Raw genomic sequence first — 15,589 nt, 5'->3', positions numbered from 1 at the left:
ATTTTCACTATGTACATCAAATAGAAAAATCAAAATATCATGAAAAATCCTTTTCAAAACTGATAAACTATATGAATCATACATTGTTCCAAAAATATCTAAAGGCTTTAATTGATTACTAGCTCAATATAAATCAACATTTTGATATGTCTTCATTCTGCCACTTCACAACCTCATTCTATAACTTGGAGGAATTCTATAAGAGTTACAAATGAACTTTAAAATATATTTCAATCTCAGATAAAATATAGTCCCCTAGAAGAGAGGATAATTTTAGGGTGGAGTTAAAGCCCCAAACCAGCGACCTATATAAATGTAAATAGACTAAAGCTTCTATAAAAAGACAGTAAGAACATAAAAAGCACATACACAATCAATATCACAAATAGATACAAATAGCTGCAGCAACTATGTTCACAACTACACAGTCAAAATCATTTACTCTTTGTCCATATGCTCCTTTCCAAATACTTGTATAAGAGTCTTCTAAACCCAAACTTTGAAAAACAACTCAAATATTCTAAATTAGGTTACAGTATTTCCTTTTTCTTAAAAGGATCAACATAAAATATTCTACTAGCCTATAAAAGACTTTACTGATGTTCTACCTAAATAAAAGATCAGAAAATATGTGAACATTTACCAGAGTTAAGCAGATATTGTTGAGTACATAGTATTCTGGATCTTACCTTGTGGATCAGCCTTTTTGTAAGCATTTCCCGCATCCACAAAACTTGTAGCAGAATCATGTTTGCTCTGTAGCTGCATATGGAGCTTGGCAGCCTGACAAAATGCATTTCCTGCAGCTAGAACAAAAAAAGTAATATTTCTCTAGGTCTACTAGACCCAGAAGTCTAGAGTTGCATCAAAGTATAATCTTCAGCACCCTGATCTAATTTTGTTTTTTAAATCAGAATTTCACTGAAACATAGTATCCCGAGTCAGGAACAAACAGTTTCAAGAATAAAATACACCCTGCCTAAATTACCTGATTCCCCCTCCCCAAAAAAAATGTTAAGTGAAACAAAAACAATGTTTTAGTGGGGCTGTTAATTCTATAGGAACATTGGTAGCTGGAGTAAAGGGATGTTATCATGGTGAGAAATATGCATAAATGACTAGAAAGGGAAAGCCAAGATTTCTCCATGTCTCAAGAGGCAATATTCTGAGATATAAAAGAAATCATTGAATAGAAGAACTGGAACAGAAGGCAAGTGAGGTGGGTCTCAGAAGAACACACCACCTACATTGAATGTTATAGTGGGTTTGATTATAAAAAATTTCATGTAGTTGTTGTAAGGATCAAGCAACAAAATGAAATAATGCATGTAAAGTGCATTATTAACTTTAAAATACTATAAAAATGTTAGTTGGTATGATATGGTAGAAAGAACACTTAATTTGGAGTCAGATATGGATTTGAATCCAAGTTCGGTCATTTTCTTATGAACGGGGAAAGTAACCTTCTCTGTTCTCATGTTTATTGTCTGTAAAAAAAGGGGGGGGCAGGGAGAGAAGAGGTGAGGGAACTTCTAAGGTCTTCCAGTTCTACATCTATAATCTTATGATTACTATAAAACCTAATGCATTATAATGTAAACCTAAAATATATTGTTTGTTGGATGCCATACAGGGTACATCTGCAAGAATTTTTATAGTTTTGAAGGCCCTGTCCCTTTAAGTATGGCAGCTCACAAGTAAAAACTTCATTAAAAAATTTAGTACCCAATATAGCTCGACTTCAACTTTTTTTGGAGGGGGGGCAGGGCAATGAGGGTTAAGTGACTTCCCAAGGTTACACAGCTAGTAAATGTCAAGTGTCTGAGGATGGATTTGAACTCAGGTCCTCCTGAATTCAGGGCCAGTGCTTTATCCCACTGCGCCACCTAGCTGCCCCCTCAACTTATTTTTTTTCCCATATAAATATTTTATTATTTTCCAGTTACATGCAGAGATAGTTTTCAACATTTGTTTTTATAAGATTTCTTGTTTCAAATTTTTCTCCCTCCCTCCTCACTCCCAAAGACAGCAATTAATCTGATATAGGTTATATATATATACAATCACATTGAACATATTTCTGCATTAGTCGTGTAATGAGAGAAGAATCAGAGCAAAAAGGAAAAACCTAAAAAAAGAAAAACAACAAAAACAATAGAAATAGTATGGTTCAATCTGCATCCAGATTCAACAATTCTCCTTTTTTCTGGATTTGGAGAGCATTTTCCATCATGAGTCCCCTGGAACCATCCTCAACTTAATTTTAAAAAAATAATGTAGAAAGTCCAGGCATTAGGGAAGATGTAAAAGTACTACAATATATTTACAATTCCTATCCTCAAGAGGTATTATTTTTTAAGATGATTTTATGACTACAACAGAGGTGATAGGGCTCATAATACATGACACTAGAAGAGAACAAGGAAGGACATAATTACATGTGCCCCAACATGTAATAACAATATCACACAAGTGCTATGGGACACCAAAAAGGAGAAATTCTAGGAAACAGAAACTTCTAGGAAAGAAAAGGTGAGATTTGCAATTGGTCTGGGAGGATGAGTAAGATAGAAATCTTACATATAAGAGTTAACAAAAGCATTTCCTACCAAGGGGTGGAAAATATCATGAAAGTTGTGCATATTAGAAAACAATGACAAGGAACAATTAAAAGTGTACCTGAATTGTTTAGATATGTGTTATATGGGAATGCAAAAGAAAAATATCTGGTTCTTTTGAGAACGTTGCATTTTAAACTTCCTTATATTGTTAATAATTGGCCACCAAATTTATATCTAAAATAGACTCTCACATTAAGGATAACAAAGAAAAACATTCAAATAAAAGAACTTATACAATTTCAAGCACTAATGACAAACACCTACAGAATGTTCTCAAACTATGAGTAATATGTTCAATTATAGACGTCTAAATACAACCCAACATCTGGGATTTTTCCATCTTTCTGTTTCTCCAAAAACCAGTAATATATTGACTCTAAATTGTGTATATTTGCCTTTCTACCTTAAAAAAAAGATTTACTAAATTGTGTTTATTATTTGTAACCATTACTATATAATGCCAAGTAACATCTATCTAAAATTTTGAAGTCAGAGGCACATATGGAACTTGCAGTTAATCAGCTTATCTAATTTCTTTAAATATAAATAAATATAGGCTTTAAAACAATTGAACTTTATTTTCTCTCAACATGGTATGATCTTTTCAGGTTCATGATACATTAATATTATAAATGAGAGAGTACGTAAGTGCACGTGCACGCGCGCGCGCACACACACACACACACAATCTCAGTGTCTAGCTCTCAGTGTCCAAAAAGTATCAGAAGTTAGATTAAATGGGGGGCAGCTAGGTGGTGCAGTGGATAAAGCACTGGCCCTGGATTCAGGAGGACCTGAATTCAAATCCGGCCTCAGACACTTGACACTTACTGGCTGTATGACCCTGGGCAAGTCACTTAACCCTCAGTGCCCTGCAAAAATAAATAAACAAACAAACAAACAAACAAATAAAAACAGGGGATAGAGGGAATTACAAGAAATAAAACAGATTTTTAAAAAGTTAGGTTAAATGAACATTGTAATCACTAATTTGGACACATAATATATGTAATGTGGGTCTAACGTTAGTAATTTAAGTTAAAAAATTTATAAGTTTCAGATTTAGAAAATAAAATTAATTCTGCGGACAAATTAAATACTTTGCTTTCACATATATCCATGATTTGAAAGTACAGGAAAACAAAGTACAAAGAATATGTGTACTGAATCTAAAAGCCTTCTTAAAATTTGATGGTGTAATATAATTCAGGGTAAACTATGTTTAAGAAAAAGTCACAGTAGCATCTTGCTCAAAAATAGGAACTATTTTGTTTCTACTTTAAAAAAAAACCCAGGGCAGCTAGATGGCACAGTAGACAGAGCACTGGCCCTGGATTCAGGAGGACCTGAGTTCAAATCCAGCCTCAGACACTGAACAATTACTAGCTGTGTGACTCTGGGCAAGTCACTTAACCCCAACTGCCTCATCAAAAAAAAAAAACCAAAAAACAACACCTATCTCCCCTTAATATGAAGACATGAAGGGAACAGAAGGGAAAAATGAGGGCTCCCTACCACTATTTTCCTCTAAAACTAGCTTAGAAAAATAGTCATTCACTCAAAAAGAATAACTCATTTTTGACAAATGAAATGAAAGTTGATTTTTATTAACTTTACTATTTTTGAAACTCTGTCAATGAAAGATTGGTTTAAGAAAAAAAATTATGATTGAGGTTTATATCTAATCAACTTTACCAGTGTTATAATTCCCAAAGAAATCCTTGTCCTAATGGGAAACTACAGTGATTAGAGACCATTGCCATCTGGTTCACAGAAAGTAATTGGACATTCTTTTAATTAGTAACATATATGTTTAAATTTCTTAAAAGTATTTCAAAATACTTTAATGATCTCTCTTCTTATCCTTTTCTGATACAATGTGAATGCAATTATGACAATGGTTATTGTTTTCTTAACTTAATATGTATTATTATACTATCAGTTAACATTTACTGAATGCCCACTGTATTTAAATGGTTTGGAGAAAGCAAAGTAGCTGCAGTTTCCAGGCCTTAAAAAATTAAACTAGGTTACTTTTTGCTTAGGTTTATTACTTTATTAGGATAGGTCTTTGGTTGTCATACTTGTACATGACAATACCATCTATGTACTTTCATGACACTTAAATTTGTGGAATTTAGGTGGACATACAGTCCTTTTCTCTAAATAGAACAGAACAGTGTGTCATATCTTTTTTTGGGGGGGGGGTGAGGCAATCAGGGTTATGTGACTTGCCCAGGGTCACACAGCTAGTAAGTGTTAAGTGTCTGAGGCCGAATTTGAACCCTGAATCCAGGGCTGGTGCTCTATCCACTGCACTACCTAGCTGCCCCTAGTGTGTCATATCTTGCTCTGAAAATACTGACTTCCTCCCTTAAAAAAAAAAAGTCCATACATACCACTCCAATTTTTGGCCATCTTGAACATATTTGCAGCCCTCGTATACATTTCACAAGCCTCTTCTATTCTTGTATTTCCTCTAAGAAAATAAAAAAGACAAAGTTACTCTTGCCACTGCAATTAAAACCATCATTCTTGCCTCATGTCTTTCCTAACACTTCCATTCCTCCCCATTCTGTCTCTAACATAGGTTTCGTTTAGGGAAAGACTGAGTGGCAGTGGATGAGAAGGCATGAATGGACATGTCATTACATTATTATTATTATTATTATTTTGTTAAACTACCATTTTTCCAAATATCCCTAATTCTGCTGAGGGCACCATTGTCCACACAGTCTCTTGGGTTCACAGTATTACCCTTAACTCCTCGACTCAATTGAAAAGCCTCTCCCTTCAGAGTTACTAATGATCTCTTTGTTGACACAGCAAATGGCCTTTTTTCAATTTTCATCCTTTTTAAGAACCCTGAAGTATTTTGCACAGTTTATTACTCTCTTTTCTTAAGTAATTATTCTCTCCTGACTTTTGACACTACTCTCTTGGTGATCCTACCTCTGTGACCATTCCTTGTAAATCTCTTTTTCTGGATTATCATCTACATCATGCTCTGTAACTATGGGTATATACAAAAAGTTCTGTCCTGAGATTTGTTCCCTTCTCTCTGAACACTCTTTCACTTGGTACCTTTATTAGCTCCTATGGGTTTAATTATCATCTCTTTGCAAAGAAAACTACCAGATCTACATCACCATCCCTAATCTCTCCCTTAATCTCTAGTTCAATATCACTCCCTATTAGACATTCTAAATACTATGTCCCACAGGCATCTCAAACTGAACATTCCCAAAACAAAACTCATTAACTTTTCTCCCAAACTTACTCCTTTTCTGAATTCTCCTATTTCCATTAAGACTACACTCATTCTTCTAATCAACCAGGTTAATAACCTTGGCATTATCCTTGATTGCTTGTTTACCCTCACCTCACATGTACAACCGGGTGTCAAAACTTTTCATTTCTAACAACACTATTTCTCCTATCTCTTCTTATTTACTTATACTAGTTGAGGCCATTAATACTCTCAGATTGTTGCAACAGCTTCCTTAATGGTTTCCCTGACTCTCCGTCTCTAACCCATCTTACACACAGCTTTCAAAATGATTTTCCTAAACTGTAGGGTTGTTTGGATTTTTTACTATGTCACTTCCCTACTCAAATTCCATTACTATTAATTATTGGATCAAGTATTATTTCATCTTTATCTCATCCTTTAACTTCTATTTTAATATCATTTTATAGTATATGTAATTATTAGTACAGTAGTACATTGAATAATTTATAAATAGTACTCCCTATTTTGGAAGTGCAAACTAATTTTTAAAAAATTCTTATGGGGTGCACAATCAAACTATGACAGATTATTGAAGAGCCAATCCAATCAGTTACTAAAACAGTCCACATATTTACAACAAGCATAGCAGATGAACAATGAGGTGGACCTAGAATTGAACAGAAAGAAGAGTGTGGGATAGATATCATTTGGCATAGTATTTTCAATGATACCAAGTTGCTCCTTGGCACACAACAAACATCTTACTCAAACACAAACGTTCTATGACTGATGCTGTATGGCTTCTAATCTCAGAATGTCACAATCTTTGAAGAATCAAAGTTATAAATGACCCAGTGGCAAAAGAGATTCATAGTAGGTACATATAGATTACAAGATATCTACATTGATGACTTATCTATGAAAAGTGGTATAAGATATATCATTAGGGCAGTTGTAATCAGAGAAACAGATAAAACAACAACAAAATGGTTCGAAAGAGAAATAAACCAATTTAAAAATTAGGGATGGAATTAGGTCAGAAATCAGCGATTTTGATGTAGAACTGGAAACCACAACAGCAGACTACAGAACTTAGATATGACACTGTATCCAGAGAAGCAGTGATCCTGAGAAAGAGAACAGATTGGAAATACAAAAATATAGAACCAGAAGAAAAAATGGTAGCAGAGAACCAAACAGAAATATTAAAACAATGCATGAATCCTACACAATAATCCTACACAAGCGAAAATTACTGACCCTGAGCTTGCTGAAGAAACACGGTTCTCCCAGAAGAACAAAACAAATTAAAAAAAAAAACCTGAAAACAATACTGTAGGAAATAAACATAAGAAAGCTGTGCACGGCTTTTGAATAAAGATAACAAATCCATAGATCATCACCAGAAAAGAAATCTAAGTTATACTGCTGTTAAATTTCCCAATTTCAATAAAAAATAAAAATTGCCAACAGCCCAGAGAAATATGAATGAACTACAAGCAAATAACACAGATATGGATTAATATCATGTAGAGCTGAAATTGAGGAGAATGGAATAATAATATAATCCAAAAAACAAAGGAGGTTAAACCACAACCCAAAGTTAATCCTACAAAAATGAGCCTAATAATTAATGAAAATGGCATTCAAGAAAAGAGGCAATATTTGAAATACTAGCCTAACCTCATCAACAAAAGAGCTGAACAAAATATCTGACTTACAACTACCCCAAAACAAAAGAAAAATAAATATAATTATCAAGAAAATACCAATGGAATTAATTCCTCCATGCCTTTAGCAAGTCAGGACATCACCCTCATGATGCTATTGGTTCTCTTAGAGAACAAAGGACCACCACCAACAAGGTTATTGTTATAAAAATAATAACGATGGTGATGGTGATAGGGCAGTTAGGTGATGCAGTAGAGTACTGGGTCTGGAGTTAGGAAAACTCATTTTGCTGGGTTCAAATCTGGCTTCACATACTAGCTGTATGACCCTAAGCAAACCACTTAACCCTATTTGCCTCAGTTATCTCATCTGTAAAATGAGCTGGAGAAGAAATGGCAAACTATTGTAATATCTTTGCCACGAAGACCCCAAATGGGGTTACCAAAAGTCAAACATGACCAAAAACAACTCAACAACAGCCCCCTCCAATAATAAACTTGGGTAAAAGAATAAGAAGGAAAGCTCATCAATGCAGGAAAGGGTCTAAGACACTAAAGATTTCAAGACCATTGTGGATGGAGATAGAGAAGTAAGAGCAGGAGGAAGACCACAGAGACTGGGGCCAGCCATGTGGGGAATCTGGCCAGAACTGAGAGGAAGAACCACTTAGAAGCAGAGAGGATGGACAACACGCAGATGGCAGGGACAGATATGAGGCACCTGAGCACAGACAGAAAGACATACATGGGGTGGACAAACATAGATGGGCAGAGTTGGGCAAAGATCTCCTATATCTAGCCAGAGGTCTCAAGCCAAGCCTCACAATTCAGCAGGTGGTGGTGGTCTCTCCCTGTATCCATTCTTCTGATTTCATTTGAAGGCTTTTTTTGGGGGGGGGCACTGTGGGGCAGGATCAGAGAGAGAGCCCAGTGCTGTACAGTAAAGTTAACAGTAAAGTTTGGAATGCAGATTTCTTTCAGAATTCTTTCATGTAAAGTAGAATTTATGCAATCAAATTTATGCAGTGAGCACTGTCTGAATAGTGTCCACCCATTAACATTCATTTGTTTGCCCATTAAGATTTAGTTAATGTAAGATGGTCCCACTAAACAAAATGGGTTGGGCACTGGAAGCTTCCATTAATCCAATGGACTAAGTTGTGAGCCACATAGTTGACACAAAAGGATTGGTGGTCTAGGGCCTAGAGTGAATAGGACTGGACCATAAAAAGCATTTCCGTTTAGGATCAATGAATTTGGTCAGTGTCTTCGACCATGCACAGCTATTTGTGGGGCATGTTAGGGGCCATCAGAGACATCATTTGTCATCTACTGAACTCTGGTAGATGCCCTTCAAAGAATAGCAGAGATTAAGGAATGACTTCTATCATCAATCTGAATAGAGGCTATCATTTTATATTGCAGTGAAATGCTATATAATTCCTTTAACTAAGAATGAAGCAGCTATTCCTATTAAGAAATGTTTCTTGTGCTAGAGTATTAGCCTTTAAAAGATCAGTATAGCATAATCCTGCATAGTTCTTAACTTGCATTTAAGTGGCACATTGATAATAATAGCCTTTTCCCACTATCTCTGGATGCAAGATGTTTACACTCACTGCAGCTGATGCTTAATGAGAATATGGAATTGCAATGCCACTAAAATCTGCCACTATGAGAGCCACCATCAAAAATCCTAATGTATTTTTGATATATTAGAAATTAAAATTAAAATAGCATATTTAATATATTTCTTTTTTTGTGGGGCAATGAGGGTTATGACTTGCCCAGGGTCACACAGCTAGTGTCAAGTGTCTGAGGCTGGATTTGAACTTAGGTCCTCCTGAATCCAGGGATGGTGCTTTAACCACTGTGCTACCTATCTCTCCCCCCCCCAAGTTTCCCAAGTTTTATTAAAAAACTGTGTTGACCACAAGGAGAGCACCCAAAGGTGTCTCAATATATTTCTTTCTTAAGGGTAGTGCCCCTCCACCAATGCCTCTTGACCAGTGAACTAATTTTATTGCATCTAGATAGTATAGTGGATAAAATGCTGAGCCTGGAGTCAAGAGAACTTTAGAAAGGAAGCAAAAAGGTATTCATTAAGTATGTGCCAGTTCAATGATGATTTCCCAGCTATGAGAGAGGAATGTATAACAACCTCAATGGCTAAGTTCCAAGCCACATGGCGAATGCATAAAAGTCTTGAAGGACGGAAAAGAAAAAAATCCTCATCTATATTGATTATTGGGCAGTTATCTTTCCCCTCACAAGGTTCTATACATTCTAAGGAAATGCTTCAGGTCCTCATTAATTGGCAGGACTCCTTTCCCCAAGATGCTTTAGAAAGCTCATTACTAAAAACATCCTGGGGAACCAATGGGTAGTATTTTGGGGAAGTCTGTTCCTTCCTAATGCCAAGGGGACCTTAAGGCAAAACTGTCTTTAAATAATTACTGGAAATATAAATTAACTTGGAAGAAAGGGGATCCCTTAGCTGATCTGGTAGTAATCCTGAGCTGAAGGTTAAAGTAAAGGTAGAGTCTTTATTCAACTCAGACACAAGAAGGGGAAGCGCTTCAGGAGAGTCCTCTAAGGGGACAAAGAATTGGCATCATCCCCATGATAAGAGTAGGGAAGGGTGTTTTGCTTGGTGAGCTGCATAGTAACAAGTGGAGGTACTGAGTAAATCTGGATATTGGCTTGGATAGCATGCAAAAGCCTTAAATCTTCCTAGCTACCCTGCTATACATGATTCTGATCTCAAAGGTGCTATCACTGGAGCTGTGGTCCTAATGTTCCTGATATAAAGTCTTTCTATCATTACTACTTTGATCCAGTAGAGCCACTGTGAACTGTCCATAGTATCATTTTTGTTACTTGCACTTCATCTTTTTTTAGAGGACTCTAATATATTTGATTTTTTAAAAAATATTTCTTTAATTTGTACTAAACTCCTCCCTTTCAGGGCTTGTACTCTACTTCATCTATCTCTGAAGTAAGAGTTATTTAATGGCATTAAGTTCATTGAGAGGTTAAAGAATCCCTATTAAGATTTTTGGCAATTGCCAAAAGGGGTGAGAAGCAAGGCTAGTTTCCCTGTAAAGGGCCAATGAGTCTGGGAAGTTGATATTTCTGAGGTTTGACCCCATATTGCTACCCTGGCAAATACATATGTGGAAGGAAGATGCATCTCTTTTGAAGAGGTGTACAATTTTTTTTTTGGAACAAAGTAACATAATTAACTTTATTGGAATTACATAAACCTTTCAACTTTATGTCTGTTTTTGAAAACTTAATATGTGCTGTGTCCTCACTTTTTTTGGGGGGGGGGTGCAGAGCAATGAGGGTTAAGTGACTTGCCCAGGGTCACACAGCTGGTAAGTGTCAAGTATCTGAGGCCATATTTGAACTCGGGTCCTCCTGAATCCAGGGCCAGTGCTTTATCTCGCTTTTTTTTTTTAACTTCATATACTCTTGAAAATTTTTTTATTACATTTGAATTCTAAACTGTTTTCCTCGTTCCTTCCCAACTCCACATTAGAGAAGAACATTTGACTCAGATATATATGAGAAACTATACAATACATAGTTCAATATATCAGTCCTTTCTCTGCAGGTAGATAGTGTCTTTATAGGTCTTTTGTAGTTGATTTAAATATGAAATATCTCAGAAAAATAGCTTGGTCATTCACATTTGCTCTTCAAACAATAATGCTGTTACTGTATACACTGTTCTCTTGGCTCTGCTCATTTCACTCTACATTATTTCATGCAAGTCTTTCCATGTTTTGCTAAATATCAACATGCTGATCATTTCTTACAGCTAAGCAGTATTCCAGAACCTAGAACAATCATATACCACAACTTATACAGCCATTCCCAAACTAATAGGCATCCCTTCAATTTCCAGTTCTTTGCCACCACAAAGAGTACTGCTTCAAATATTTTTGTACGTATTGTTTTTTTTTTTCTTTTTCCCTGATCATCTTGGGAAATAGACCTAATAATGGTATTGCTAGATCAAAGGGAATACACAGGTTTGTAACTCTAGGCATAATTTCAAATTACTCTCCAAAATGATGGGATTAGTTTAGTTCCATCAGTGTATTATTGTCCCAATTCTTCCAGATCCCTTCCAATATTTGTTATTTCCTGCTTCTATCATTTTAGCCAATCTGATAGGTATGAAATGGTATCTCAAAGTTGTTTTAATTTGCATTTCTCAAATCAAAAGGGATTGAGGATTTTTATATTTGGATATATATACATATGTGTATATATATGTATATATATGTACATATACATATACATATATATATATATATATATATACACAACTTTAATTTCTTCCTCCAAAAACTGCCTGTTTGTATCTTTTGACCATTTATCAACTGGGGATGATTTGCATTGCTATAAACTTGACAGAGTTCTCTATATATTTGAGATATGAGGCCTTTTTTCCAAGAAATAGTCTACAAAATGTTTTTCCTCTAGTTTTCTGCTTTCTTTCTAATCTTGGCTGCATTGGTTTTATTTGCACAACCCCTTTTTAATTTAATGTAATAAAATTATTCATTTTATGTCTCACAATGGTCTCTATCTCTTATTTATTTATAAATTCTTCTATCCACAAATCTAATAGGTACTATGTTCCATGTTCTTTTAATTTACTTATGATATCTTCCTTTATGTCCAGGTTATGTATCCATTTTGACACTGTCTTGGTAAATAGTGTAAGACATTGGTGTATACCTTAGTCTCTGTCATACTGCTTTCCAGTTTTCCCAACAATTATTACCAAGCAGTGAATTCTTATCCCCAAAGCTTAAATCTTTACATTTATCAAACACAAGGTTAATCACACTACTGTATTATATATCTACTCTATTCCACTAATCTAATCTACCATTAGTGGCAATCCTAAAGTTTAAAATTTTATATTTGTCAAACACAAAGTTACTATAATCATTTACTGCTGTCTATCATATGTTTACTGTGTTCGCTGGTCCACCTATATATTTCTTAGCCAGTACCAGAGAGTTTTCATAATTATTGACAGAATACAGTTCAAGATTTGGCTTCCTTCACATTTTTTTCATTAATTCCTTTAATATTCTTGACCTTTTGGTCTTCCAAATGAATTTTGTTAATATTTTTTCTAGATCAATAAAATATTTTGGGGGGAATTTAATTGGGAATGGTACTGAATAATTAGATTAATTTATGTAGAACTGTAATTTTTGTTATATTAGTTCTACTCACCCATGAACAATTATGTAAATATGACTTTGCATAAAAAGTGTTTTATAATTATTTTCATATAGTTCTTGAGTTTTTCTTGGGAGGTATACTCTGGGGTATTTTATAGTGTCTCTACAGTTAAATGAACTATCTCTTCTTGCAGAACTTTGTTGGTGATATGTAGAAATGCTAATGATTTATGTGGCTTTATCTTATACCCTGCCAATTTGCTACAGTTATTGTTTTGACTAGCTTTTTAGTTGAATCTCTAGAATTTTCCAAGTATATGATCATATCATCTGAAAAAAAGTTTTACCTTGTTGGCTATTCTGATTCCTTCAATTTCTTTTCTTCTCTTACTGCTATTACTAGCATTTCTAGTACAATATTGAATAATATTGGTGATAACAGACATCTTTGTTCCACTCCTGATCTTATTCTACCTTATCTCCATTACAGATAATGCCTGCTGCTAATGGTTTTAGGTAGATGCTTCTCATCATTTTAAGAAAAAATCCACTTATACCTATGCTTTCAAGTGGTTTTTAAAAGGAATGAATGTTGCATTTTGTTGAAAGCTTTGTTTGCATCTATTGTTATTATCATGTGATTTTTGTTACTTTTGCTATTGATATGATCAATTATGTTAAAAATCTGGCTAATATTGAACCAGCTATACATTCCTGATATGTGTCTATCCTTTCCCCTCCTTCATAATACATAAGCTTTCTGATATAGCTAGTTAGTATTTTATTTAACATTTTTGCATTAATATACATTAGTGATATTGGTCTATAATTTTCTTTCTGGTTTTGCTCTTCTTAGTTTAGGAATCAGCACCATATTTCTTTCATGAAAGGAGATTGGTCAGATTCCTTTGCTTATTATTCCAAATAATTTATGTAATATTGGAATTAGTAGATCTTTACATGTTTGGTAGAATTCACTTGTAAATAGCTCTGGTTCTGATGCATTTTCTTAGGAAGCTTATTTGTGGCTTGTTCAATTTATTTTTCTAAAATAGGTATGTTTAAATATTCTACTTCCTCTTCTGTTAATTTGGGCAGTTTATGTATTTGTTACTTAAACTGCTAAATTTTTTGGCATGATTGAACAAAATACCTAATAAATGCTTTAATTTTATCTTCATTAGTGGCATATTCTCCTTTTTTGTTTTGGTTTTCTTTTCTTTTTTTAAACCATATTATATGTTAGTTTATCTATTTTATTGGTTTTTTCATAAAATAAATTCCTAGTTTTATCTATTAATTCAATTTTTTTCTTACATTCGAAAAAAGAGTCGACACTATACTTTCCAGGTTAGCTGTTTTTCTAATGAGATATTCATTCTCTTCTATTTTTCACTCTTTGATTTTTAAAATAATTCTTTCTTGATGTCTTGTAAAATCATTAGTTTCCCCTTGCTTTAAGTTTTAAGGGAGTTATTTTCTTTGGTAAGTTTTTGAATCTTTTTCCAGTTGATTGACTTTCTTTTCACAATTTTCTTGAATTTCTTCAATTACTCATTTTTTTTCCAGGATTTTTTTTCCCTCAATGTCTCTAACTTGATTTTAAAGTCTTTTAAAATCTCTTCCCAAAACTCTTTTTGGGTTTGTAACCATTTTATGCTTATCTTTGAAGCTTTATATGAAGCTATTTTATCTTCTTCTGAGTTTGAAACTTCATTATCTCTATTGCTATAGTAGTTATCTATGGTTGGGGTCTTTCTGTTTTTTACTCATTTTTTTTCATAACAGTATTTTATTATTTTCCAGCTACATGTAGAGATAGTTTTCAACATTTGTTTTTATAAGATTTCTAGTTTCAAATTTATCCTTCCCTTCCCTCCCTCCCCAAGACAGCAAGCAATCTGATATAGGTTGTACATGTACAATCATATTAAACATATTTCTGCATTAGTCATGCTGTGTAAGAAGAATCAGAGCAGGGGCAGCTAGGTGGCACAGTGGATGAAGCACCAGCCCTGGATTCAGGAGGACCTGAGTTCAAATCTAGCCTCAAATCCTTGACACTTACTAGCTGTGTGACCCTGGGCAAGTCACTTAACCCTAATTGCCTCACCAAAAAAACAAACAAAAAAAGAGAAGGATCAGAGCAAAAAGGCAAAACCTCAAAAAAGAAAAACAAAAAAATAGAAATAGTATGGTTCAATCTGTATCTAGGTTCCATAGTTCTTTTTTTCTGGATTTGGAGAGAATTTTCCATCATGAGTCCTTTGGAACTATCTTGGACCATAGTATTGCTGAGAAGAGTCAAGTCTATCGCAGTTGATCAACACACAATGTTGTTGATACTGTGTTTTTACTCATTTTTAAAAACTGCCTATTTTTTGGCTGTTGCTGTTAACTTTATATTAGAAGTAGGGCTCTGATCCCAGGATGAAGGAGATAATGTCTCAGGCTTCAGGTTTATCCTGCTGTTGTTTTCTGGGTTCTATCTGAGGGCCTTTGACTTCTTGTTTCTTCCAATGTTTTATAATCCAAGGCCAGGTTTGGTAACTGCTTCTCTGATTCACAAATAGGTTTGTAAGTGACTTCTGACACTCCTCTCCAAGACCTGAGCCATGACCAGAGGGACACTGCCACAACACACACTCTTGCTCCCTTTGGTTCCTCAAGAGGCTTTAAGAATCAGCTGGCCCCTATGTCCTGGAACCAAAAACAGGAACTCTGCTCTCCCTGCCAGTAACCACAACCAGCAGGGCCCCCATCCCTCTGCAACTGCAGTTACCACCATGTGTTCACTATTGTTTGGAAGCAACCACAGCCTGGGACTGCAGTGCCTGGGCCTCCAGTCTCCTA

General features: G+C 34.7%; 1 protein-coding gene across 2 annotated transcripts in view; it reads right to left on the bottom strand.

Moving 5' to 3' along the window:
• The window catches only part of NAPB (NSF attachment protein beta), a 59,446-nt gene that overhangs the window by 27,511 nt on the left and 16,346 nt on the right, over nt 1-15,589 (bottom strand). The window contains exons 2-3 of one of the 2 annotated variants that reach the window (XM_043988516.1): nt 5,021-5,100; nt 690-806 (exon numbers count right to left, since the gene is read on the bottom strand). In XM_043988516.1, coding sequence (XP_043844451.1) covers nt 690-806; nt 5,021-5,100 — 197 coding nt within the window. Of the gene's footprint in view, nt 1-689; nt 807-5,020; nt 5,101-15,589 lie in introns of those variants that run through there. The other variant, XM_043988517.1, reaches the window with a different exon arrangement.

The sequence above is a fragment of the Dromiciops gliroides genome, chromosome 2 (genome assembly GCF_019393635.1).
Source record: "Dromiciops gliroides isolate mDroGli1 chromosome 2, mDroGli1.pri, whole genome shotgun sequence".
Taxonomy (NCBI): domain Eukaryota; kingdom Metazoa; phylum Chordata; class Mammalia; order Microbiotheria; family Microbiotheriidae; genus Dromiciops; species Dromiciops gliroides.
The sequence above is the reverse complement of the archived record's forward strand: the minus strand, read 5'-3'. Positions and strand labels throughout refer to the sequence as shown.